The following is a 23,442-nucleotide window of genomic DNA, read 5'->3' as shown; positions in this document are numbered from 1 at the left end:
TTTGGTTTTTATCCTACTAGTCCTTAGTATTTACATTGAATCAAATAATTTAACGATAAAAATAATTAATTAAATTTATAATGCATATATCATTTAATCACAACTAATTAAGTGCTTAACGCTACATGCAAGACTACTTGTACGTGTCTTATATTCATTTCGATTCACATTGGCATCACAGTCTCACAGATGACTATACTATACCACTTTGATCAATCTTCTATTATGCTTTAAATTCTTACCCACTTTTCATTCAGAAAAAAAAAAAAAAGATTTTCTCAAAATGACTCTAAATAAGGTGGTTGAAATTTCAAAATATCTTAGTGTGTTCGTACGATGGGATTTTTTTTTCTCTCTTGTGTTCGGTACGTAATAAAAATAATAATCCCAAACTAAAAATATTTGTATATGACTTAGAAAATTACTATTTGAGGTAGGGATGTAGGTAATGGATTAAAATGAGGTGTGTTGAAGGATAAAATCAATATGGAATGACACTTTTCCTCATTTTTAAAGGAGTTCGTTTTCTGTAAAGTAAATTTTTCAAGATAAAAAATTACCTAACCGAAACTGTGAAAACTGGAAAAAACTTGCGAGGTGCAATACCTAAACAAGTTGCACGCCTATAGGTTATAAATTAATTCATGGTAGGTGAAGTAGTTATGTTCATTTTTATAAAATTGGTCCCCATTTGGTGCCGTCTCCTTAAAAGTTATTTATTGCTCTTTTTTGGTTTTCATGGAAATCCTATAAACAATGCACGTTCTGGTGTTACGGATCATTCATTTCATTTCCAATAAAAATATTCATATAAATATACATACATGGTTTTCCAAAAGAGAGCATAGCTGCGGGATAAATTAAGATAAGAATGCATATTAATTAACCTCATAATTAAGTACAATTAAATAATTTTTCATTAAAAAAATGCCTTTTGAAAAACGAATTTGACCGAACTTAGCAACTTTAATCAATTGTGTTAAGAAATCTATTTATAAAGGATGATGCTGGCCAAAAAATTTGATCAAAATTTGGCTAGAAATTTAAAAAATCTATAATATCTTTCTAAACGCACAAACTTTAAATCTTTACTTCGCCTGGTTGTGTCACAATTTATGACAACTAGATCAGCTACCTGAGTTGTCATTGACAAATTTCATCTTATCCCATCAAATACATTCAAGTCACTATCGGAATTATATATGTATATATACATTTTTGAGATTAACTTATATCCACTGACGCTAGAAAATTAAGAAAATTACACTATCATCTCATTTTTAGAAATACATATCAATTTTTTTTTTAAAAATCACATAATATTAATATTATTAAAAATATTAAAAAGAGTGTTATATGATAACTTGGACTCTAAATTAATTATATGAGTTTGTTAAGAATTCTTACTTGTCTTATCAAAAGTAAGAAGGATTCTTTCATTCTTTCTTTATCCTTATTATTTTCACGCTCATTTTCCGTCAACACCATTAAAGCAATTGACATACAAAATTGAAGCAATTTGAGATAAAAAGATGATAATTTTTTACTCATTATTATTTTCCTTTTCAGAATCTAAATTAGTAAATACTCAAAGTCGATTGTATAAAAAATATTTCAATGTTACTTCATTATTTCAATGTTACTTCAAAGATTTTTTTTTCTTGTTCCAATGTATGATGAATTTTATGTTTTGTGGTAACAATGATTTTTAGAGAATGTTTTTTAGAACTTTTCAGTAAATTGGATAAATCCCAAAAATTAAATGTAGTAATCTTACACTTGAAAAAATAGACACACCATTTCTGCAATTTTGAATAATATTTTGATATTGATAGAAGAAGATCCAAAGACATAGATGAGAAAGGTAGGAAAGAGAGGGAGAAAGATGATAAACCTCAACGTGTTTTAATAAAAGAAAGAAAAAAAATTATTAATCATTAAATGTGAAAATATATTAATTAAACTAAGAAGAAAAATAAGTATTTCTAAAAATGAGTTGATTGTGTAATTTTCTTGTCCACCGTCAGTGGATAGTAGTTAATCTCTACATTTGTTTTTTTTGGTAAATTTCTTTCTCATTTCGTTTGTTATGAATTTCAAAACCCTAAGTTACTTTAAAAGGATTTCTTCTTTTTGAATTTTTTTTAAAAACTTTTTTCATTTCAAGTCACGATTCTTACATTTTTTGTGGTATATGAAAATATAATTTCATCAATTATTATTTTCAACGAAATTTATCATATGTGTTTTAATTAAGCGGAGTATTTTTAATCCAATAAAATAAAAAAGGTCAATAATAGCATAAAAGAAGGAGCTCGTTGAATGAAGGTATATATATGGTGATTAAAAGTACTTCCAAGTGCTAGAACTGATTTTAATGAATGAACAGTTACATTTTTAATAGATTGAAGCATGAAATATGTATTAGACCATCTCCAACCCAACATCAAAATTTACAGCAAATTCTTACATCAAATACGGATTTGATGTAAAATTTAGTGTTTTGGAGCTCCAACCCAACATCACATTTTACACCATTTTGGTGTGTGAATAGTGTTACATCAAATTTGGTGTAACACTATCATCACACCAATTCACTTTATTAAATATTTTAATATTATTTCATTATACAAAACTTTTAATTAAACATTATACAAATTGTATGTTTTAATTATATCTCTTGTATATTTAATTATTTTTATAATATTAATTTTAGATATAAAAGGTAGCTTTTTTTATAAGTTAATTTTTCTATATATGACTTTTTTTTAAAATTAAATTTATGTTAATTCTACTATAAATTATAATTGGATATAACTACAATTAACCTTCACAAAAATTTAAAATGCAAACATATAAATTATTAGTAAACAAATAATATAATGTAGTTAGAAAGATTTGTTTTATGAAATAAGAAATAATAATATAATAATGGAGAGAGAAAAATATTCTTTTTTAATGTAAAATTTGGTGCAGTGGGTTGAAATTGATTTACACTGAAATAATGTTGAGTTTGGGTTGAAGATGCCCTTAGATGTGTTTAAAAGTAATGACAAGTGATAAGTGTTTTTAAAATTAAAATGACTAAAATATCCCTATTAATTATCGTAGGAATATTGATGATTTGGATATGGACACAATGAATTAAATTACTTAGATATTAATGCTCGTAAGATATTTGACAAAATGTAGGAAAATTGAGACCAATACATCAACAAGTGGCTAACTTTTACTACTCCCTTTATTCCTAATTACTTGTCCACTTTTGAATTAACGCACTTATTAAGAAAACAATAATTGACATAGTGAGTTTACCATTTTACCCCTATTAATTATGAAGTGGATGAATTAAAAACCTAAGACTTCAAAAAGTTCTACCTTTTGCAATGTAATTAATTGAGGGTATAATAGGTAAAAAAGAATTGTCCTTTCTTGATTTGTCAAAATGGACAAGTAATTAGGGACAACTATACAAGAAAAAGTGGACAAGTAATTAAGGACAAAGAAAGTAATAAAAAATAATATTCGATAGCTATTTTCACGTAGTTGACTTCCACAAGCAAATAATACTAGTATACATACAACAACTAGGAATACTAATAATAATTTTGTTGGCCTGTGTCTTAATATTGATATATCGGGTATTTCTTATCTTCTTGTTGTTGGGTTTTTAAAATGTGTGAACGGAAAATGAAGAGTTGCGACTTTTATGAAGAATTGTGACTTTAATGAAGAGTTGCGACTTTTATGAAGAGTTGTGACTTTGATGAAAAGTTGCGACTTTTATGAAGAGTTGTGACTTTTATGAAAAGTTACGACTTTTATGAAAAATTTGTGACTTTTATGAAAGGTGGTGACCTTTCCGAAAGATTGTGACTTTTCCAAAGGTTAGTGACCTTTCCGGTAAGGCACATTAAGAACCTTTTCACACTACCCTTTGTTTTCTATAAATTGAGGGATTTCCTCTCATTTTAAGAATGAATTTCTGAACTTCTTCTTCTACTACTAAATCTAGTATTCTAAGTGTACTTTACTGTCGTTGAGTGGCTCGCTGACACCAGCGTTTTGGGTATCAATACACTGGTGATTGAGATCATTCTATCCTAGGAGGACATATTCCAAATCAAACCTCGGATACTAGAGGGGAATAATTTCCTTAAGGGGACACTGTGCATGCAGTGGACTTGATCTTCTTTCTGTTTTTCCAGATTCTGGTATGTGTTACAGATTTTAGATTTGTGAATTAATTTATGTTCTTATGTTCTTCACTAGTTCATTAAACTTTGGCAACTTCGTGTTTCTGCAAAGTTTGTTGGAATCAGTAAGATTCTTTAAACACAGATTGACAACAATTCTTCTTTAAGAAAAAACATTTCATATATTTTTCCTAATTTGTTTCTGATTCTAGTTTCTCGACTAGTTTTAATTTTCTAGTTGTGAAAATGTTCTTAAACTTTATTGTGTCTTACTAAATTCTTCATAGTTTTGTTCTAAGTATCTTAGTAATACAATTTTTTTTTCTTTTTTGGTCACGTTGGTTGTTTGATCTTCATTTTCATGGACTAAACACATAAAAATTCTTCTTTGATATACGATAAAACTGTGAGACTGGAACACAAGATTTCTCACTGTTTTAATATCATATTGAAGTATGCGTGATCATCTCATTTAAAAATTAAAACGATTAAACAAAACATTTTTAAAAAAAATTATCCCGCACAAAATAAAGCAGGATTTTATTTATTTAAATTGGAATGGGTCGAGTAGTAGCATATACAATCCATTGAAGACAAAAAGGTCACCTTTTAGGTCAAACCATAAAATCTTCCTTTTGGCTTTCTCCTCCCGTCAGGGCAGGGCCATGATGTGCACACTGATTGTTTGTTTTTTTTTACATTCTTAATTATTAAGCCCGATACAATAATCTAAGAAAGTGCATTAATCCGTGATATTATTGATATTTAAAAGTGAAAATCTAAAGCTTAATATATAATATAATGTATGTATGTTAGAAGTTAGTGGCTGATCCAACTAATTGTATCCGCTTATTTAGCAAAACTAGTTGAATTCCGTCGAACTCGTAATTATAAAAAGGGCAAACTTATAGTCACAGCCCATTCTCTTAGTTGGGGAAAAACACTATGCATTCATTAATTTCGAAAAGGAAATCATCACTTATGAAATGATGAATTGGGTTCAGAAGAAATTCAATGCTAAACAAGACTAAGTCAACTCGTGAAGCAACACGGTCATTAATGGTGGGTCTCAGATGTACGTAGACAACACGTTCAAATTCATCTTTTTATATGTTTTACATAATCATAACTCTTATACCAATTACTCAGTCGTTTTTGTTTATATGCTTGATTCTGACTTGACACAAAATTTTAAAATTGGAGCTGTGAAGATTCGGACATAATTGGAGTGGAGAAAGTAAATACTATTTATTACTATTTGTTTCTTTATATACTATAGACTACTCCCTCCATCCCTATTTAGTTGTCCATATTTCCTTTTTTAGTTGTCCCTATTTAGTTGTCCATTTTGACAAACCAAGAAAGGACAACAATTTTTTTCCTATTATACCCTTATTTACACTTCTTGAAAATTGTAAAAGTGTATGTTGTTTCCCTCCAATTTATTTCACTTGAATTCAAAGAAGTGGTTGTAATTTTAAAGTGAAAAATTGTCATAAGGGTAAAATTGTAACTTCACTGTGCTAATCATTATTGCCTTAATCTGTGTGCCATTTCTAAAGTGGACAACTAAAAAGGGTCGGAGGGAGTATATAATAATGAGTTAACATTGACATGATAAATTAGGGGTAAAACACATTAGCAAGTACCTATTGGCGGCTCCATTTAAATATCTTTAAAAAAAATTTACGCAATTGGACCTAGCTATTCGATTTCTTTGGTAGGGGGCTAAGCTAGTAAGAGGGGAGGCATTCAATTGAATCTACTTAGTTAACAAATTATTTCACTTTATTTTTCATAGTTTGACTTGACAAAAATCAATAATTTTGAAATGTATAGTCTTAAATATGTCAAAATATTATTAGATAAAAGAAACTTTAGTTAGATTTAAAGAAATTATCTAGTGTATTTTGTCAGGCGCATATTTTGTTCATCGCCTCACTTTTTATTTTTATTTTTAAATGGGGTTTAATTTCCCTAAAGCGTGTGGAAGGATTATTCAACTGCCCCTCTTGGCAACTTCTTTTGAATGACTTAGTTGACAATGACCATTAAAACATTAATTTTCCTAAAAAAAGAAAAATGACCTACTAATTTCCAGAACACTAGACTTAATCTAATAATCCGAAACCTAATCAAGTTGTTAATATTCTAATTAGAATCAACACCCGATAGATGGTCAATTATTATCAAGAGAAATATTCAATATTTGATTGATGCCTCTAATGAAGGGTTAACCTTGCCTAATACATGTAATTTGTTGACTTTTGTGGCAAGTAATGCCCTAGTAAACTCAACGTGGTGTGTGATTTTATAATTCATATGTTTTTTATAGGAAATAAATTTGAAGTTGGAGGTCAATCATTTGTGTCCAAATAATGTGAACAAAATAAAATAACATTTTCACGTAGAAGATTTTTTTTTTTTTTTTTGGAGGAGGTAAAAGTCTATATTTTGAAAATTTAGAGAGTGAGTTGGCTAAATGGAACAATTCCTTATTCAACTAGTAAATGCAATAGATAGCTCTGCCTGTCATTGATAGATATTATTTTATCGTGAGGAGCAGAACTTGAAAAAAAAGCTTTAAAGTTAAAGTTCTCTTTTTGATTTTGTTGAGGAGTTGTGATTTTAATTTGTGAAGTTGATCACATATATGGTAGTTTCTCGGGCAATGATACAGCGAATTCTTCTCTGTTTTCTGGTTGTTTTGATCCATGTTCTGTCAATAGCAGCACGGACAAATCCTGATGATTGTAAGTTGCTTTTGCTGTTATGTACAATATATTTTAGCTATTCTTCTTGTTATCATATGAAGAGTTCATTTCTCATATGGTCAGTCGACTAATAGTTGAGTGATCTTATTATTCAGCTGCTGCTTTACAGTCTCTCAAGGATAGTTGGCAGAATGTTCCTCCCAATTGGGTTGGAGCAGATCCCTGTGGGAGTAGTTGGGACGGAATTGGATGCAGAAATTTACGAGTGGTTTCTATGTAAGAATTCGACGTGTATTCCTTTGTCAACTGCTTAAAGTTACAAAATTCATAGGGTTGATGTGATTTTTCTCAATTTCAGAACATTGTCAAGTATGAGTTTGGAAGGTCAGCTATCTGGGGATATCCAAGGATTAGCTGAATTGGAGACTTTGTAGGTTTTCCTTTCACTTGTCATGTTTCTCGTTCACGCCCTTTCTTTCTAATGACTGTGCAATACTTTGGGATAATTTGTCATTTCTAATTATTGATTACATCTTGTAGGGATCTATCATACAACAAGGAGTTGAAAGGATCTCTTCCTCAGTCAATTGGAAAATTGACAAAGCTATCAAATTTGTAAGTGAATGTGAATTAACATCATGCATTCGTTTACCAGCTAATCTCGTGATTATATGATAATGACCTTTTCTTAATTTCATGGCAGGATCCTTGTTGGTTGTGGATTTTCTGGACCAATACCAGACACCATAGGATCTCTGACCCGGCTGGTTTTTCTGTAAGCATTCTGTGGTACTCTTTGTACTTTGAACGCGTAACCAGTACGTGACATATCTTGCCAGAATGCAAAGAAGTTTACTCATTTATTTGGTTTAAGGTGTTTGACTGAACAGATACATAGGATGATGGCTCAGTGATTTTATATTTATATCAGCTTAAACTATGATTTCTTAGCTTTTTTGTTATATACATAAGACCTGATCATTTTTTATTTTTTGTCTGAACGAATGAAGTGATTAAGCATCTTGAACGAACGGTTTCATGACAGAAAAAGAAAATGGTCATATATGAGCTGCTTAAAATGACTAACGTAATGCGTGCTTTGAAGCTAGCTGTACTCAAAACTTTGGTTCATCTCTAAGACAGGCAATACAATTCTAAATAGTGAAATCAGTTCATGAAGAGTTTAATCCATACTGCTATTCTTGTGTTTATACATTTATCAAATCTGAATAGTTGTGTTTTTACCATATCTATCTGTGTATGATTTCTTTCAGTCCTTCTTCTCGTATACGCTCTAAAACAGCCACATTCTGTACTATGCAGATCTTTGAACTCTAACAACTTTATTGGAGGAATACCTGCTACCATTGGCTATCTGACAGAGCTTTATTGGCTGGATTTAGCTGACAATAGGCTTACAGGAACAATTCCAGTCTCTAATGGAAGCAATCCTGGTCTTGATATGCTTGTTCACACTAAACACTTGTACGCTTCTCCTTTTCTTGATATTGTTTTGTCTCTCAACTGCATTTTCTAAGACTATCTACATTTCTTCACAGTCACTTTGGGAAGAATCAGCTATCCGGTGAAATTCCAGCTAGACTTTTCCATTCTAATCTGTCTCTGATACATCTGTAAGTTCCATTCTTGTTTCTGAAAGTAGTCATGCAGAAGAATCTTGATAATTCGTATATCACAAAAAACTTTCTTTTCGACCATGCTTTCCGGTTTCCTCATGCTTGTACATTCTAACTTCTAGGCTAGTTGAGAACAACAAGTTTACTGGAAATATCCCTGATACATTAGGACATGTCCAGACGATGGAAGTGCTGTAAGTATTATTATCTTGTGCTTTCCCTTTATAGACTAGTAAAGTTGCTTGCTTTCTATATACCTTATGAATTGTTTGTGAACTAAGCTATTGGTCCTGTCAACAGTCGTCTTGACAGGAATTCATTTAGTGGATCTGTGCCACAAAATCTCAACAATCTCACACATGTCAATGAACTGTAAGTAGAAACTGATTGTTTTTTTCTGAACCTACTGCATCTCCTTATGATTTCCTGATGTAGTTTATATTGACCATACATTACAGACACATGTCTAACAATAATTTTAATGGTCTTTTGCCGAATCTCACTGGCATGAATGTCCTCAACTACTTGTAAGTTGCTTATTTGCCTTTATCCCTTTGAGTTGATAATGTATTATTTCTCAACATCGTACTGTGTATATATAACCCGAATCTATTTGTTTTGTAAATATCACCATCATGGAAACTTATTTTTGCAGGGACATGAGCAATAATTCATTTAATGCATCAGATTTTCCATCATGGATCCCGAACCTGATATCTTTAACATCATTGTATGCTCTCTCTCTCTTTCCTTTTTCTTTTTCGTTGTGTGTATGCATGTTTGGGAATGCACAACCACGAGCAGGTGCATAAGTGCATGTATACTGTGCTAGTGTATGCCTGCATCCATTTGAATATGCACAGGTTTCCTGTTTTTTCTTCTCATTCTTATGGATTCAATTCCTAGAAGTTCTTTAAGCCTAATGAATGACCTTGTATTGGCAGGGTAATGGAAAACACAGGACTTCAGGGAACAGTTCCAGCTAGCCTTTTCAGCCTTTACCAGCTGCAGACAGTGTAAATGTCCCTTTTACTTTGTGTCGTTATTGTATAAACTATAGATTGAGTATCTGAAGTTAAATTTGTCTTAACTGAAATGCCCTAACTCTGTATTATGCTGAGATTTGATGACAATGTGCTCATTGCTTACAGCATCTTGAGGAATAACAAACTCAATGGCTCACTTACAATTGATACAACATATAGCAACCAGTTGCAGCTCATTGATGTGCAAAGAAATCTTATTGAATCATTTACTCAAAGACCAGGGTACCCCTTTCAGATAATGTAAGCTCTATTCCTTGATTCTTCGAGCCATAAACCACCAAGTTGTTGAGAAACACATATGTTGGACAGTTCTTTGGCCTAGCTTATTGTGAGATATGATTTATATCATTTTCATTAGCTCATTTCTTTACGTTTTCTCCCTGCAGGCTTGCAGGCAATCCTTTTTGCAACGAAGGAGGAGATGGGACACAAGATTACTGTGTCAAAAGTCAACAAACTGAGACATATTCAACCCCACCAGAGAATTGCTTGCCAACAGACTGCAGCTCTAATCGAGTTTCTAGTCCTACCTGTAAATGTGCTTTTCCATATACAGGAAACATAGTCTTCAGAGCTCCTTCCTTTTCAAACTTGGGAAATAGAACTACTTATGAGACTCTCCAAAAGTCCTTGATGCAATCCTTCCAAAATACTAAACTGCCCGTGGAATCAGTTTCCCTCAGTAACCCAACAAAAAATTTAGATGACTACCTTGTAATACACCTACAAGTTTTTCCATCTAGCCAAGATTTTTTCAATCGAACTGGAGTTTCTGGAATAGGTTTTGTGCTTAGTAATCAGACTTTCAAGCCCCCATCGTCATTTGGACCTTTCTTCTTCATTGGTGAAGGCTATAAATACTTCGACGGTAATAGAACTAATTCCTTTGCCTTTTTATCACACATTTCTCATCTACTACATATATGTGCAGCCTAATCTATAATAATATAAATTGTAAGTGAGCCGTTGGAGCAGCATCTTAGTGAAGTTGATAGTTAAGAAGTCTGAGTCTATGTCTATGCTGTTCTCCAGGGGCATCCTCCGAATCAAAAAAATCAAGTAGTACAGGCATTATTATTGGAGCAGCAGTTGGTGGTTCTGTCATTGCAATTATAGCACTAATCATTGGAGTTTATGCTTTCCGGCAAAAGAAAAGAGCTGAAGATGCTGCAAAGAGGAGCGATCCTTTTGGTAAGATTTGTAACTATCTAATCAGACCATTTACTTATTACCTCATCTTATGGTGGTTGTTTGCTATCTTTCTTCTTAATGCAGCATCCTGGGACGAGAATAAACATAGTGGTGCTGTTCCACAGTTGACAGGAGCAAGATTTTTCTCATTTGAGGAGCTCAAAAAATGGACCAATAATTTTTCAGAAACCAACGATATTGGTTGTGGTGGTTATGGAAAGGTTAGCTTTTATTGAACATGCGCAACCCCCTCCCCTCCACTGTCATCATAATTGAAAATATCAGTATATGAAGAAGTTTGTTTGAACCAGCTTCTCTCTCCAATGAAAGAATTTCTTGGACTACAATTGGAACTGTTATGAGTTTTTAAACTGTAGAAGTGTGTCTCTACAGGTTTACAGAGGAACTCTTCCAAATGGAGAATTGGTTGCAATTAAAAGAGCTCTACAAGGGTCTATGCAGGGTGCACATGAGTTCAAAACTGAGATAGAGCTTCTCTCAAGAGTTCATCACAAGAATGTCGTTGGCCTTGCTGGATTTTGTTTCGATCAAGCTGAACAGATGCTTGTGTACGAGTATATTCCTAATGGCACCTTAAAAGACGGTCTTTCAGGTATATGTTGGTCCCTTCTTATTTATTCATTGAAGCTAGCTCCTTTTAACTTGATCAAAACAGAAATGTACATGTCGAAAATGTAATGAAATTTGCACTTGTAGGCAAGACTGGAATCAGGTTAGATTGGATGAGGAGACTGAGGATAGCGGTTGGAGCAGCCAGAGGTTTGCAGTATTTGCATGACCTTGTCAATCCTCCCATCATACACAGGGACATCAAATCCAACAATATTTTGCTGGATGATCGCCTAAACGCAAGAGTTGCTGATTTTGGCCTGTCCAAACTTCTAGGTGACTCTGATAGGGGTCACATTACCACTCAAGTCAAAGGAACAATGGTGAGTACAGATTCTATTAACGCCTTCCTGAACTTGTTTCGTGTTAGAATATTATAGACCTGTATCCCTCAAATTTAATCATGTGTCAATAGTTTCTAGTCAAGTAATAACCATTACAAACAGTATCTCATTGTCTAATAAATAAATAGGTACATTATTTACCTCATAATAATGTCCTTTTGACGGATTTATCAGGGATACATGGATCCTGAATATTACATGACAAACCAGCTGACTGAGAAGAGTGATGTTTATAGCTTCGGAGTGGTGCTGCTTGAGATAGTTACAGGAAAAGTACCTATTGAAAAAGGAAGATATATTGTCAGGGAAGTGAAGAGTGCAATGGACAAATCAAAAGACATGTATAACCTTCAAGACATTTTGGATCCTGCAGTTCGTGCAGGTGCAACTCCTAGAAGCTTAGAGAAGTTTGTGGATTTAGCACTCAAATGTGTTGAAGAAGAAGGAGCCAACAGACCTTCAATGAATGAAGTGGTGAAAGAGATTGAAAATATCATGGAGATCGCGGGACTGAACCCGAATGCAGACTCTGCATCTTCTTCAGCAACCTATGAAGGACCAAACAAAGGCATGAACCATCCATATACTGATGAAAGTCTCTTTGTCTATAGTGGAGCATATCCTAATTCAAAGGTAGAGCCAAAGTAAGATCAGTGTTTTTGTGGTTTTTCTTAGCTTGTGGAATTAAGATTGACACATAATATGCTTTGCCCTGTTATGTGTGTACAAATTTGAGAGAATGATTCAACTAATTTTGTCTTTGGAGTAAATTATTGTACAACAGAGAAATACTTTTTTTTTTTTTTGAAACATTTATTTTTACCTTCTGTAAAAAGTGTGTAAACTTTTTTCTGATATCAATTAGGATGATCATTTGTATATGAGAATTCACATATTTTCATCCTAATACAAATTGTGCATTCAATGTTGTTGCAGCTATGCCAAAGTTTCTGCAACTATTTGTGAAAAGTTGACATGAGATCAATTGTACATTTTTATCTTATATAACAGCCTTTCACCTAATTGTGACAGAAATGTTTTCCAACTCTTTACAATTTTTTAAGATTTGAATTTTGATGTTTTTTACAAGAAATATTCTTTTTTTATCCGTTACAATTTGAATAAAAGAAAATGGTCTTTTTAAAAATTTTATGGGTAAAAATGAAAGATCTCGATAAAAAAAGTAAAAATTACAAAACCAAAAAAAATATTGTAAGAAGCCTAAAAAACAATTCTCCCACTAGTAAGCGGGAAGGGTTCAATTGAATATTCTTTGTGAAAATTTTATAGAATATGAAAGGATAAAATTTTTTTTTAAAAAAATTACACTAGGAAAGCAAACACAATTGGCATTTCAATGAGGTACCAGACACCCAATTGAAAACCAAAAAGAAAAAAGTTTTCATGTTTTAAAATACTAGTTCTGGAAACATGCGTTGCATGTTTATTTTTTACTGTCATACAAATTTGTATAGGGCTAATCTAATGTTGATAATTATCAATCACATTATTCTTTAGTATTTGTTGTTCTATGCAAATATAATAGTGTCAATTAATTCTTTTCATTTAATTTTGGTTATTTGTTTGCAAAATAAAAAAATTAGGGCTGATGGATTTTCACATTAGTTGGATCGGATTTTACTAAATGGGTCAAATATAATACTAAATAGAAAGTATGTTTTTAATTTGATTATAATAAAAGAATATACACATGGAGCCATGTAGGCGCCACGTGGACTAATAAAAATGGTGACATGATAAGTTAACTATATAAGGGCAAATATGTATCCAAAGTTGGATGGTAAGGGCAAATATATCAAAAAAGTATGACGAAGAGTAAATATGACCCTTTTCTAAGAGTACAAGGGTAGATATGACCCTTTTCCGATTTAATTTTAATGAAAACCATATTTTTATCTCCAACGTTTGATGAGTATGATTAATTTTATATATATATATATATATATATATATATATATATATATATATATAATGTAATTATCTTTTTAAACTTTTCAACTTTTAAATTAAGAGTAAGTAAGACTATATANCCCCCAAAAAAAAATTAAGTTTGTTTTTAAAAACTATTTTCAATTTCAAAAATTATTTTCTACTCTAGTAAAAATAAAAGATATTTCTCAAAAATATTTTTCATTCATAAATCAAACACTAAAAATCTTTTCCGGAAAATATTTTCTACTCACCAATCAAACATTAGAAAATAAGTCAAAAATCAACTTGTTTTCCAGGAAAACATTTTCTAGGAAAACATTTTCCTTCATACCAAACACACCCTTAATCTGAAAGGGGAGCTATCTGGAGATATCGAAGGCTTGTCTGAATTGCAGATACTGTATGTCTTCTACTCATTATAATTGAAAGTGTTAAAATTGGGAGAAATTTTTTTTTGTCTTAATTATGTTCGCTCAATTATGTGCTCGCCAAAGTGTTCCTAAAGGATTCATTACAAAAAATAGTTTAATGATTTAATTTGGTGCAATAAAATGAGAGTTGAGTGATCATCTGTGAAATTAGTCTTGTTCTTGAAGCCAGTGGCAAATTTAGAGCCAAAAAAAAGGCACTGGCACCCGTGGTCTCTTCGTAAAATTAGATATTTTATATATAATTTTCTAAGATTTGTATAATATTATATTTTGGCACCCGTACTACAAGAAGTCTAAATGGTTTACATGGTTAAATGTTGAACGTTTGACCTTAAGGATTAAGGATCAATTCCCACTTCAATACATTTTACTTGGTGCACCCTTGTTCAAAAAATCCTAAATTCGCCTCTGCTTGAAGCACCATTTTGCTTGTGATCATGCATTGCATGCACACAAATATTTTTGACTGTTGAAAGTTTTAAAATTCTGTTCTGATTATCTGTTTCCTTAATAGGGATCTATCATACAACAAAGGCTTGACAGGTTCCCTCAATCAATTGAAAGTTTGAAGAGTTTACCGATTCTGTAAGTGTATTATTACATGATAATGGTTAAATGTTGTTAAATTCACCAGATGATTTCATTAGAGTAATTTCTCCGAGTTGCCTCGCAGGATCCTTGTTGGTTGCGGGTTTTCTGGACTGATACCAAACACAATCGAATCCCTTAGCCAGCTGGAATTTCTGTAAGGATATCAATTTCTTCTATTTGCAACTTTTTATGCTTAATGAATTCAAGATATTGAGGATATGGAGTATTTGAAGAACTTTTAGTACTTTATGTTTTGTATAATATTGGAAATTTGGCATGAGATGAGTTGGATGGAGTAACTTGGTCAGTGAGGATTTATATAGCCGACCCCAACTTGTTTAGTTGGGGGACTGACGCTTAGTTATTTTTGTTGTTGTAGTAATTCTTGTATCCCTTTACGTTGTCAAACTATGAAGTCTTAGAGCCTCAGGTCTCTAGATATGTTATACTAGATTGAAATATTTTTCCTGTTTCTTCTACTGGGCTACATTTCTAAAACACTATCTGAATCATGCAGATCTTTGAATTTAAACAACTTTATTGGAACGATACCAGCTTCTGTTGGTAATTTATCAAAGCTACGTTGGCTGGACTTAGCTGATAATAAGCTTAGTGGACCTCTTCCAATTTCCCATGGAAGCACACCTGGTTTAGACATGCTTGTTCACACAAAGCATTTGTGAGTAATGCTGATTACAGTCTGTTCATTAAGTAACATCTTCGTCTCTCATTTTCATCTGATATACCACTTACCTCGCAGTCACCTGGGGAGAAATCAGTTCTCAGGTGAGATTCCAGATCAGCTATTCAGCTCAAATATGACTCTCAAACATTTGTAAGTTCCACTGAACTGGAAGTGTATATATTTTTGAGAATTATTTGATGGATCAACTTCATTATTGTCCCACTCCAACCCTATGGTGCTAGCTCTGACACTTGTAGCAAACTACTCCCGTTTGGCTAATGGCTTCTTCTGTTTGGGTCTTGTAATTGCACAGGCTGCTTGAGCAAAACCAGCTTACTGGAAAAATACCCCCTTCATTAGGACTTGTGCAGACTCTGGAGGTGGTGTAAGTATTTCCAAAATCCATCATGTTCTTAAAGAACTCTAATAAATGTTCCATTTTTCTTGCTTTTGATTACCTGTGGAATTTTATTAACTAGATACCCATGTCCACTGTAGTCGTCTTGACAGGAATTCATTAGACGGATCGATTCCATCAACCCTCAAAAATCTCACACTTACGAGTGAACTGTGAGTAGACAAGCATTATGCTAATACAAAAATTCTTTTTTTATGAGTGTATCAGACCATCTATAAATTTTCTATATCACTTGCAGCTTCTTATCAAACAATAAATTCACTGGCCCCATGCCCAATCTTGCTGGCATGAATGCCCTCAACTACTTGTAAGTTCCTTGAAACTCTTTTCTGCTAAGAAAATGCAGCAATCTTGATATTGTGATATTACAGATTATGTCTTTCGATTACTTTAATTTGATTTTGCTACCTATGGTCATGCTTTGCAGAGATATGAGCAATAATACATTCATCTCAGCTGATTTTCGGCAGTGGTTTTCTACTTTGCAGTCATTAATGACTCTGTATCTATCTCTCTCTCGCTTTCTCTTTATCTCTTAACATGCATGTGTGTATCTGTCTCTGAGTTCACGTGCCTCAGCAGAACTCACATGCATCTGAATGTATATGTAATCCTAATGAAGTAGTTCATAGAATTTGTTATGCACCTCATTTGTATTTGTTCTGCTCATAGGGTAATGGAGAACACTCAAATTCAAGGAGAAATTCCGCCAACCTTCTTCAGTCTTTTTCAGCTGCAGACTGTGTGAGTGTTCTTTTACTTTTTAGGCCACAGTGCATGTTGTGGGGTCCAGTCCCACTATTCCATTTTTTACTTCAACAATTGCTGCATGCAATTGTCAATGGTTGGCAAATTGCAATAGCAGCAAATATTGAAAAACACAGCAAATGTTGAGAAATTATAAACTTTCGGTGACACAACTTTGACATATAGTGTATGGTGTTGAAATTTGTTGCTGCAAATTTCTTCTATAAAAGGAGCTTATTAGCTCATTTGTAAGACACCAATTCACAGAGAAAGAAAAATATAGAGAGCTGTGAGGTTTCCATAGACTATACAAGAAAATAGTCTGTGAAGAAAAATAGACTGTAAGCGATATTTTTACTAAGGTGGAAAATCAAAAGAGTGTTATTCTTTTTGAGTGTGTAGTTGTCACTTTGAGTATTGTATTCGTGACTACACGGTGTAAAATTCCTTATTATAGTAATATCAGTTGCTCCTCTTAGCCCGTGATTTTTCCCTTATTTAGAAGGGTTTCCACGTAAAATTCTTGGTGTCATTATTTTCCCATTTTATTTCTATCATTTGCACATATATATTTTTGTGTTAGTCCGCATTTTCCCAACAAACTGGTATCAGAGCCAAGGTTTTATCTGAATATGCTCTGTGGTTGCAGCACAATCTGAACTTCTACATCAGAAAATATTTACTTTGGTTTGTAATAACTATATTTTGGTTTGTAATAACTATTTTTTGGGGGGAAAACGATGGAAGCCAACACAAGTAGAATGGTCACTTTGAATGGTGTTAATTATGCCATTTGGAAGGGGAAAATGGAAGATCTACTTTATGTCAAGAATTTTTATCAACCAGTCTTTACCACTGTAAAACCTGATAATAAAGCAGATGAAGAGTGAAATCTGTTACATAGACAGGTTTGTGGATTCATTAGGCAATGGATTGACGATAATGTGTTGAACCATATTTCTGGGGAGATACATGCTCGAACCCTATGGGAGCATCTTGAAAGTTTGTATGCTCAGAAGACTGGCAACAACAAAATGTTCTTAATAAAACAGATGTTGAGTTTAAAGTATCATGATGGTTTTCCGATGACAGACCATCTGAATATTTTTCAGGGGATCATGAACCAATTATGTGCTATGGGCATTAAATTTGATGAAGAAATTCAAGGCTTGCTTCTACTTGGTTCCCTACCAGACTCTTGGGCAACATTTAGAACTTAATTGTCAAATTCTGCTTCGGATGGTGTGATCTCAATGGATTCTGCCAAGAGTAGTGTCTTGAACGAAGAGATGAGAAGAAAATCTCAAGGTTCTTCTTCGTCGGATGTCATGATAACTAGCTCCAGGGGGAGAAACAAAACTCGTGGTTCTCAAAATAGAGAACAAAATAGGAGCAAATCCAGAGGCAGACTTAAGGATATCGAGTGCTATCATTGTTGCATGAAAGGGCACACAAAGAAGTTCTGTAGGAAGTTGAAGAGGGAAAACAAAAACAAAGAGGAAACTAAAGAAGATGGCAATGAAAATTGCCTAGCCACCGTCACCACCGAAGACCTTATTACCGTCCTTGATGCAGATATGATAAATATTGCTTGTGATGAGTCAAGCTAGGTTGTGGACATTGGTGCCGCATCTCACGTAACATCAAGGAAAGATTTTTTTCTCTTCATATACTCCTGGTGATTTTGGAACGTTGAGTATGGGTAATGAGACTGTTTCTAGGGTGGTTGGTATTGGTACAGTTTGTTTGGAAACTAGTGTTGGAACTAAACTAGTTTTGAACAATGTGAAACATGCACCTGATGTTCGTCTGCACCTAATTTATGTTGGTGTTTTGGATTATGAAGGATATGTTAGTAACAACGGTGATGGAAAATGGAAACTCATTAAGGGTTCCTTGGTTGTGGCTCATGGTAACAAACGTCGTGGTCTTTACTAGACTACGGCCTCTGCTTGTGTTGATATGGTGAATGCGGTTGAGAGCGATGACTCTTCAACATTATGGCACAAGAGGCTTAGCCACATTAGCGAAAAAGGAATTAATGTTCTAGCCAAGATGAAATTATTGTCAAATTCAAAAGTGCTAAATTAGAAAAGTGTGAGCACTGCTTGGCTGGTAAACAAAATAGAGTTTCCTTTAAGTCCTACTCTCCTTCAAGAAAGACAGAGTTGCTTGAATTGGTGCACTCTGATTTATGCGGTCCAATGAAGACAAAGACATTGGGTGGTGCACTCTACTTTGTCACTTTTATTGACGACTGCTCGAGAAAACTTTGGGTCTATGTCTTGAAGACTAAAGACCAAATGTTAGGTGTCTTCAAGCAGTTTCATTCTTCAGTTGAAAGAGAAACTGGAAAGAAATTGAAATGTATTCGTATTGATAATGGTGGTAAATATTGTGGACCATTTGACGAATACTACAAGCATCAAGACATTAGACACCAGAAGACTCCTCCTAAGACTGCTCAGCTAAATGGTTTGGCTGAGAGGATGAACAAGACCTTGATGGAAAGAGTTAGATGTTTGCTTTCTGAAGCAAAGTTGTCGAGCTCATTTTGGGGTGAGGCTTTATTGACCGCTGCACATGTTATTAATCTATCTCCTGTTGTTGCTTTGCATAGTGATGTACCAAATAGTGTTTGGTATGGAAATGATGTTTCCTATGACCATTTGAGAGTATTTGGTTGCAAAGCTTTTGTACATGTGCCGAAAGATGAGAGGTCAAAGTTGGATGCCAAGACAAGGCAGTGCATCTTCATTGGATATGGCCTTGATAAATTTGGTTACAGGCTATATGATCCAATTGAGAAGAAACTTGTAAGAAGCCGTGATATTATTTTCATGGAGAATCAAACAATTGAAGATATTGACAAAGCGGAGAAGCTAGAATCTTCAAGTTTTGATGGTATAGTTCATCTAGAAGAAGTTCCTCACACAAGTATGCATGATGTTGTTGGGTTTGATGATCACGGTGACGCCCATAATCATGTATCGAATCAACATGTTGATGTTGATAATAACAATAATATTGTTATTGATGATCCTCCTGCTCATGATGTTGTTGACGAATCAAATATTTCGCTCAGGAGGTCCACAAGGCAGCGGGTTCCTTCCTCTCGTTATTCACCCAATGAGTATGTATTACTCACTAATGGGGGAGAACCTGAATGTTATGAGGAGGCCATAGAAGATGAACACAAAGATCAATGGATTGAAGCCATGCAAGATGAGATGAAGTCTCTGCATGAGAACCACACTTATGAGTTGGTAAAATTGTCCAAGGGCATGAGAGCTTTGAAGAACAAGTGTGTGTTCAAAGTTAAAGTCGAAGAACACCATTTCAAGCCAAGGTACAAAGCTAGATTGGTTGTTAAGAGATTTGGTCAAAGAAAGGGTATTGACTTTGACGAAATATTTTCTCCTGTTGTGAAAATGTCCTCGATTCTTACAGTTCTAGGTTTGGCTGCTAGTCTTAATTTAGAGATTGAGTAAATGGATGTGAAGACAGCTTTCCTTCACGGTGACCTAGAAGAAGAAATTTAAATGGAACAACCTGAGGGCTTCAAAGTAGAAGGTAAAGAAAATTTTGTGTGCAAACTCAAAAAGAGTCTTTATGGCTTAAAGCAAGCTCCCAGACAGTGGTACAAAAAGTTTGAATCTGTTATGGGGAAGCAAGGCTATAAGAAGACTTCCTAAGATCATTGTGTATTTGTACAAAAATTTTCTGACAATGATTTTATCATTCTCTTGTTGTATGTGGATGATATGTTGATTGTGGGCAAGAATACTTCCAAGATTGACAAGTTGAAGAAAGAGTTGCGTAAGTTTTTTGCTGTGAAAGACTTGGGTCATGCCAAGTAAATTTTGGGCATGAGAATTACTCGTCTCAGAGATGAAAGGAAGATTTTTTTGTCACAGAAAAAGTACATTGAACATGTACTAGAGCGCTTCAATATGAAGAATGTTAAGTCTGTTAGTACACCTCTTGCTGGTCATATGAAGTTGAGCAAGAAGATGTGTCCTACAGTTAGGGAGGAAAAAGAGAGAATGGCCAAAGTTCCATATTCCTCCGTCGTCGGAAGTCTATTGTATGCTATGGTATGCACTAGACCTAATATTGCTCAAGCAGTTGGTGTTGTCAGCAGATTTCTCGATAATCCTGGAAAAGAGCATTAGGAAGCTGTGAAGTGGATACTCAGGTATCTTAGAGGAAGCTCAGATGAATTCTTGTGTTTTGGAGCATCAGATCCAATCTTGAAGGGCTATACAGATGCTGATATGGCAGGTGACCTTGATAACAGAAAATCCACTACTGGATATTTGTTTACTTTTTCAGGGGGAGCTATATCATGGCAGTCGAAGTTGCAGAAGTGTGTTGCACTATCTACAACTGAAGTTGAGTATATTGCGGCTACTGAAGCCGGTAAGGAGATGATATGGCTAAAGCGATTTCTTCAAGAACTTGAATTGCAACAGATGAAGTATGCTGTCTATTATGACAGTCAGAGTGCAATAGACTTGAGCAAGAACTTCATGTACCATGCAAGAACAAAACACATCAACGTCAGATATCATTGGATTCGTGAGGAAGTGAAGAGTGAATCATTTCACGTCAAAAAGATCCACACAAGTGAAAATCTTGCAGATATGCTGACCAAGACGATACCTAAAGACAAGTTCGAGTTATGCAAAGAACTTGTGGGTATGTGCTCCCTCTAAAGAATATAAAGATACCTCCTTCCAGTGAATGGGACTGGAAGGGGGGATTTGTGGGGTCCAGTCCCACTATTCCATTTTTTACTTCAACAATTGCTGCATGCAATTGTCAATTGTTGGCAAATTGCAATAGCAGCAAATGTTGAAAAACACAGCAAATATTGAGAAATTATAAACTTTCGGTGACACAACTTTGACATATAGTGTATGGTATTGAAATTTGTTGCTGCAAATTTCTTCTATAAAAGGAGCTTATTAGCTCATTTGTAAGACACCAATTCACAGAGAAAGAAAAATATAGAGAGCTGTGAGGTTTCCATAGACTATACAAGAAAATAGTCTGTGAAGAAAAATAGAGTGTAAGCGATATTTTTAGTAAGGTGGGAAATCAAAAGAGTGTTATTTTCTTTTGAGTGTGTAGTTGTCACTTTGAGTATTGTATTTGTGACTACACAGTGTAAAATTCTTTACTATAGTGATATCAGTTGCTCCTCTTAGCCCGTGGTTTTTTCCTTATTTAGAAGGGTTTCCACGTAAAATTCTTGGTGTCATTATTTTCCCATTTTATTTCTATCATTTACACATCTATATTTTTGTGTTAGTACGCATTTTCCCAACACATGTCATGCAACTATTCTCATTTTTCGCTGTGTGCTAGTCTTGTAACAAAGTTTGAAAGGTAGTACAAAGTGACCTAGTATATGATCTATGTTTTGCATTTCAACTTTACGACAATGAAGTGTTTATTTATGACAGCAACTTGAGGGGAAACAAGATCAATGGAACCCTGAATATTGCATCCAACTATAGCAGTCAATTAAAACTGATTGATTTGCAGAACAATTCCATCGATTCATATACAGTAAGACCTGGATTTCCTTTTCAAATAATGTAAGTCCTCAAGCCACTTTTTCTCCACTTTAGCAATGAGAAAGAAATAATGGATCATTCATGTTAGGACATTTGATTCGTCTGAATACAATTTAGTCGTTTAACAATCTCAGTTTTCTACTTGGTCACTTGGCAGACTTATGCATAATCCAGCTTGTTATGAAGAAAGATCAGAAGACTATTGTGGCATTTCCCAAACGAACTTTGTATATTCAACTCCACAAGAAAATTGCCTTAAAACACAATGCAGTTCTGATCAAATTCTTAGACCTACCTGTAAATGTGCTTATCCGTACACAGGCGACTTATTCTTCAGAGCTCCTTCCTTTTCTGACTTGACAAACACAAGCATTTATGAGTCACTTCAGAAGTCTATGCTATCTTCTTTTAGCCAAAATCAGGTGCCAGTAGATTCAGTTTCCTTGAGTAATCCAAAAAAGAATTCAGAGTACTACCTTGTGTTACACCTGCAAGTTTTTCCATTTGGCCAAGATCATTTCAACCGTACTGGGATTGCTACAATTGGATTTGCACTTAGCAACCAGACTTACAAACCCCCACCAAATTTTGGACCATTCTTTTTCTAACTTACTGGATTAAGTACTAACTTCTTTTGAATGACTTAATTAAGTAGTTGACACTTGACAATGACCCTTAAATTTTGATATTCCTAAAAGAAGAAAAAAATTACTACTTTTAATTTCGAGAAAAAACTAGACTTTATTTAATTATCTAAACCTAATCAAGTTGTCTAATATTCATCTTATTTAGGATTAACACTCAATATGGTCAATTATTATTATGAGAAATATTCAATATTTGATCGATACCTGTGATGAAGTTTTTTTCCCAATAAATTGGTATAGAGGGAGAAGATTACAACTCGGCTGCAAGTGAAAGTTTAAGTAGCCAACCAGCTGAGCTACTAAGTAGGGATGACAATAGGGTGAGGCGGGGCGGGTGAAGCCTTGCATACACATTTCAAGTTGAAAGAGTAATGTCGTCTCTGAAAAAATGTGTCATGGTTATTTTAGGAATTTTCTATAAACTCTTTTTTCTTATTTTGAACTATGAACTATTTATATCTTTAGCTTTAATTATATGTTTATTAAAGGATCTATTATATATATGTATATAAACTACAAAAATTTAGCAGGTTGATATGCTCAAGTTACCAGGGAAAAAGAAGGTTAAAAGTTTAGATGCCAACATGACAATGAAATTTTTTAGAAAGAAACTATAATGTGAATGAG

At 33.7% G+C, this 23,442-nt stretch overlaps 3 protein-coding genes across 3 annotated transcripts; all 3 read left to right on the top strand.

Annotated features, from left to right (window-relative positions):
* Positions 1 to 6,669: 6,669 nt before the first annotated feature.
* LOC125853273 (leucine-rich repeat receptor protein kinase HPCA1-like) lies at positions 6,670 to 12,688 on the top strand. The gene is made up of 19 exons (XM_049532941.1): positions 6,670 to 6,949; positions 7,066 to 7,186; positions 7,269 to 7,340; positions 7,451 to 7,525; positions 7,614 to 7,685; positions 8,234 to 8,395; positions 8,470 to 8,544; positions 8,670 to 8,741; positions 8,848 to 8,919; positions 9,006 to 9,074; positions 9,203 to 9,277; positions 9,492 to 9,563; positions 9,699 to 9,833; positions 9,980 to 10,461; positions 10,626 to 10,784; positions 10,869 to 11,005; positions 11,178 to 11,397; positions 11,502 to 11,737; positions 11,933 to 12,688. Exons 1-19 carry the CDS (start codon positions 6,850 to 6,852, stop codon positions 12,404 to 12,406), a joined length of 2,880 nt encoding a protein of 959 aa, XP_049388898.1. The 5' UTR covers positions 6,670 to 6,849; the 3' UTR covers positions 12,407 to 12,688.
* Positions 12,689 to 14,053: 1,365 nt separating this feature from the next.
* LOC125853638 (probable leucine-rich repeat receptor-like protein kinase At5g49770) lies at positions 14,054 to 16,147 on the top strand. The gene is made up of 8 exons (XM_049533364.1): positions 14,054 to 14,111; positions 14,657 to 14,727; positions 14,816 to 14,887; positions 15,251 to 15,412; positions 15,494 to 15,568; positions 15,732 to 15,803; positions 15,917 to 15,988; positions 16,075 to 16,147. Exons 4-8 carry the CDS (start codon positions 15,390 to 15,392, stop codon positions 16,145 to 16,147), a joined length of 315 nt encoding a protein of 104 aa, XP_049389321.1. The 5' UTR covers positions 14,054 to 14,111; positions 14,657 to 14,727; positions 14,816 to 14,887; positions 15,251 to 15,389.
* A 99-nt stretch (positions 16,148 to 16,246) lies between these two features.
* Positions 16,247 to 23,073, top strand: LOC125853634 (leucine-rich repeat receptor protein kinase HPCA1-like). The gene is made up of 4 exons (XM_049533359.1): positions 16,247 to 16,338; positions 16,509 to 16,580; positions 22,055 to 22,189; positions 22,326 to 23,073. The coding sequence occupies exons 1-4, from the start codon at positions 16,247 to 16,249 to the stop codon at positions 22,774 to 22,776; spliced, it is 750 nt and encodes a 249-aa protein (XP_049389316.1). The 3' UTR covers positions 22,777 to 23,073.
* Positions 23,074 to 23,442: the final 369 nt, after the last annotated feature.

This window comes from Solanum stenotomum, chromosome 1 (genome assembly GCF_019186545.1).
Source record: "Solanum stenotomum isolate F172 chromosome 1, ASM1918654v1, whole genome shotgun sequence".
NCBI lineage: Eukaryota > Viridiplantae > Streptophyta > Magnoliopsida > Solanales > Solanaceae > Solanum > Solanum stenotomum.
Note: the sequence above shows the minus strand (reverse complement) of the source record. Positions and strands in the feature narration are given on the sequence as shown.

Excerpts from the sequence above, each read along its gene's own strand:
- LOC125853638 (XM_049533364.1), top strand. The coding sequence starts at position 15,390 with ATGCTTGTTCACACAAAGCATTT. Across the intron at positions 15,413-15,493 it reads CTTGTTCACACAAAGCATTT|TCACCTGGGGAGAAATCAGT; the intron begins GTGAGTAATGCT and ends CTTACCTCGCAG. Across the intron at positions 15,989-16,074 it reads CTCACACTTACGAGTGAACT|CTTCTTATCAAACAATAAAT; the intron begins GTGAGTAGACAA and ends TATCACTTGCAG.
- LOC125853273 (XM_049532941.1), top strand. The coding sequence starts at position 6,850 with ATGGTAGTTTCTCGGGCAATGATACAGCGAATTCTTCTCTGTTTTCTG. Across the intron at positions 7,341-7,450 it reads TTAGCTGAATTGGAGACTTT|GGATCTATCATACAACAAGG; the intron begins GTAGGTTTTCCT and ends TACATCTTGTAG. Across the intron at positions 11,738-11,932 it reads CTCAAGTCAAAGGAACAATG|GGATACATGGATCCTGAATA; the intron begins GTGAGTACAGAT and ends CGGATTTATCAG.
- LOC125853634 (XM_049533359.1), top strand. The coding sequence starts at position 16,247 with ATGGTCATGCTTTGCAGAGATATGAGCAATAATACATTCATCTCAGCT. Across the intron at positions 16,581-22,054 it reads CTTTTTCAGCTGCAGACTGT|CAACTTGAGGGGAAACAAGA; the intron begins GTGAGTGTTCTT and ends TATTTATGACAG. Across the intron at positions 22,190-22,325 it reads GGATTTCCTTTTCAAATAAT|ACTTATGCATAATCCAGCTT; the intron begins GTAAGTCCTCAA and ends GTCACTTGGCAG.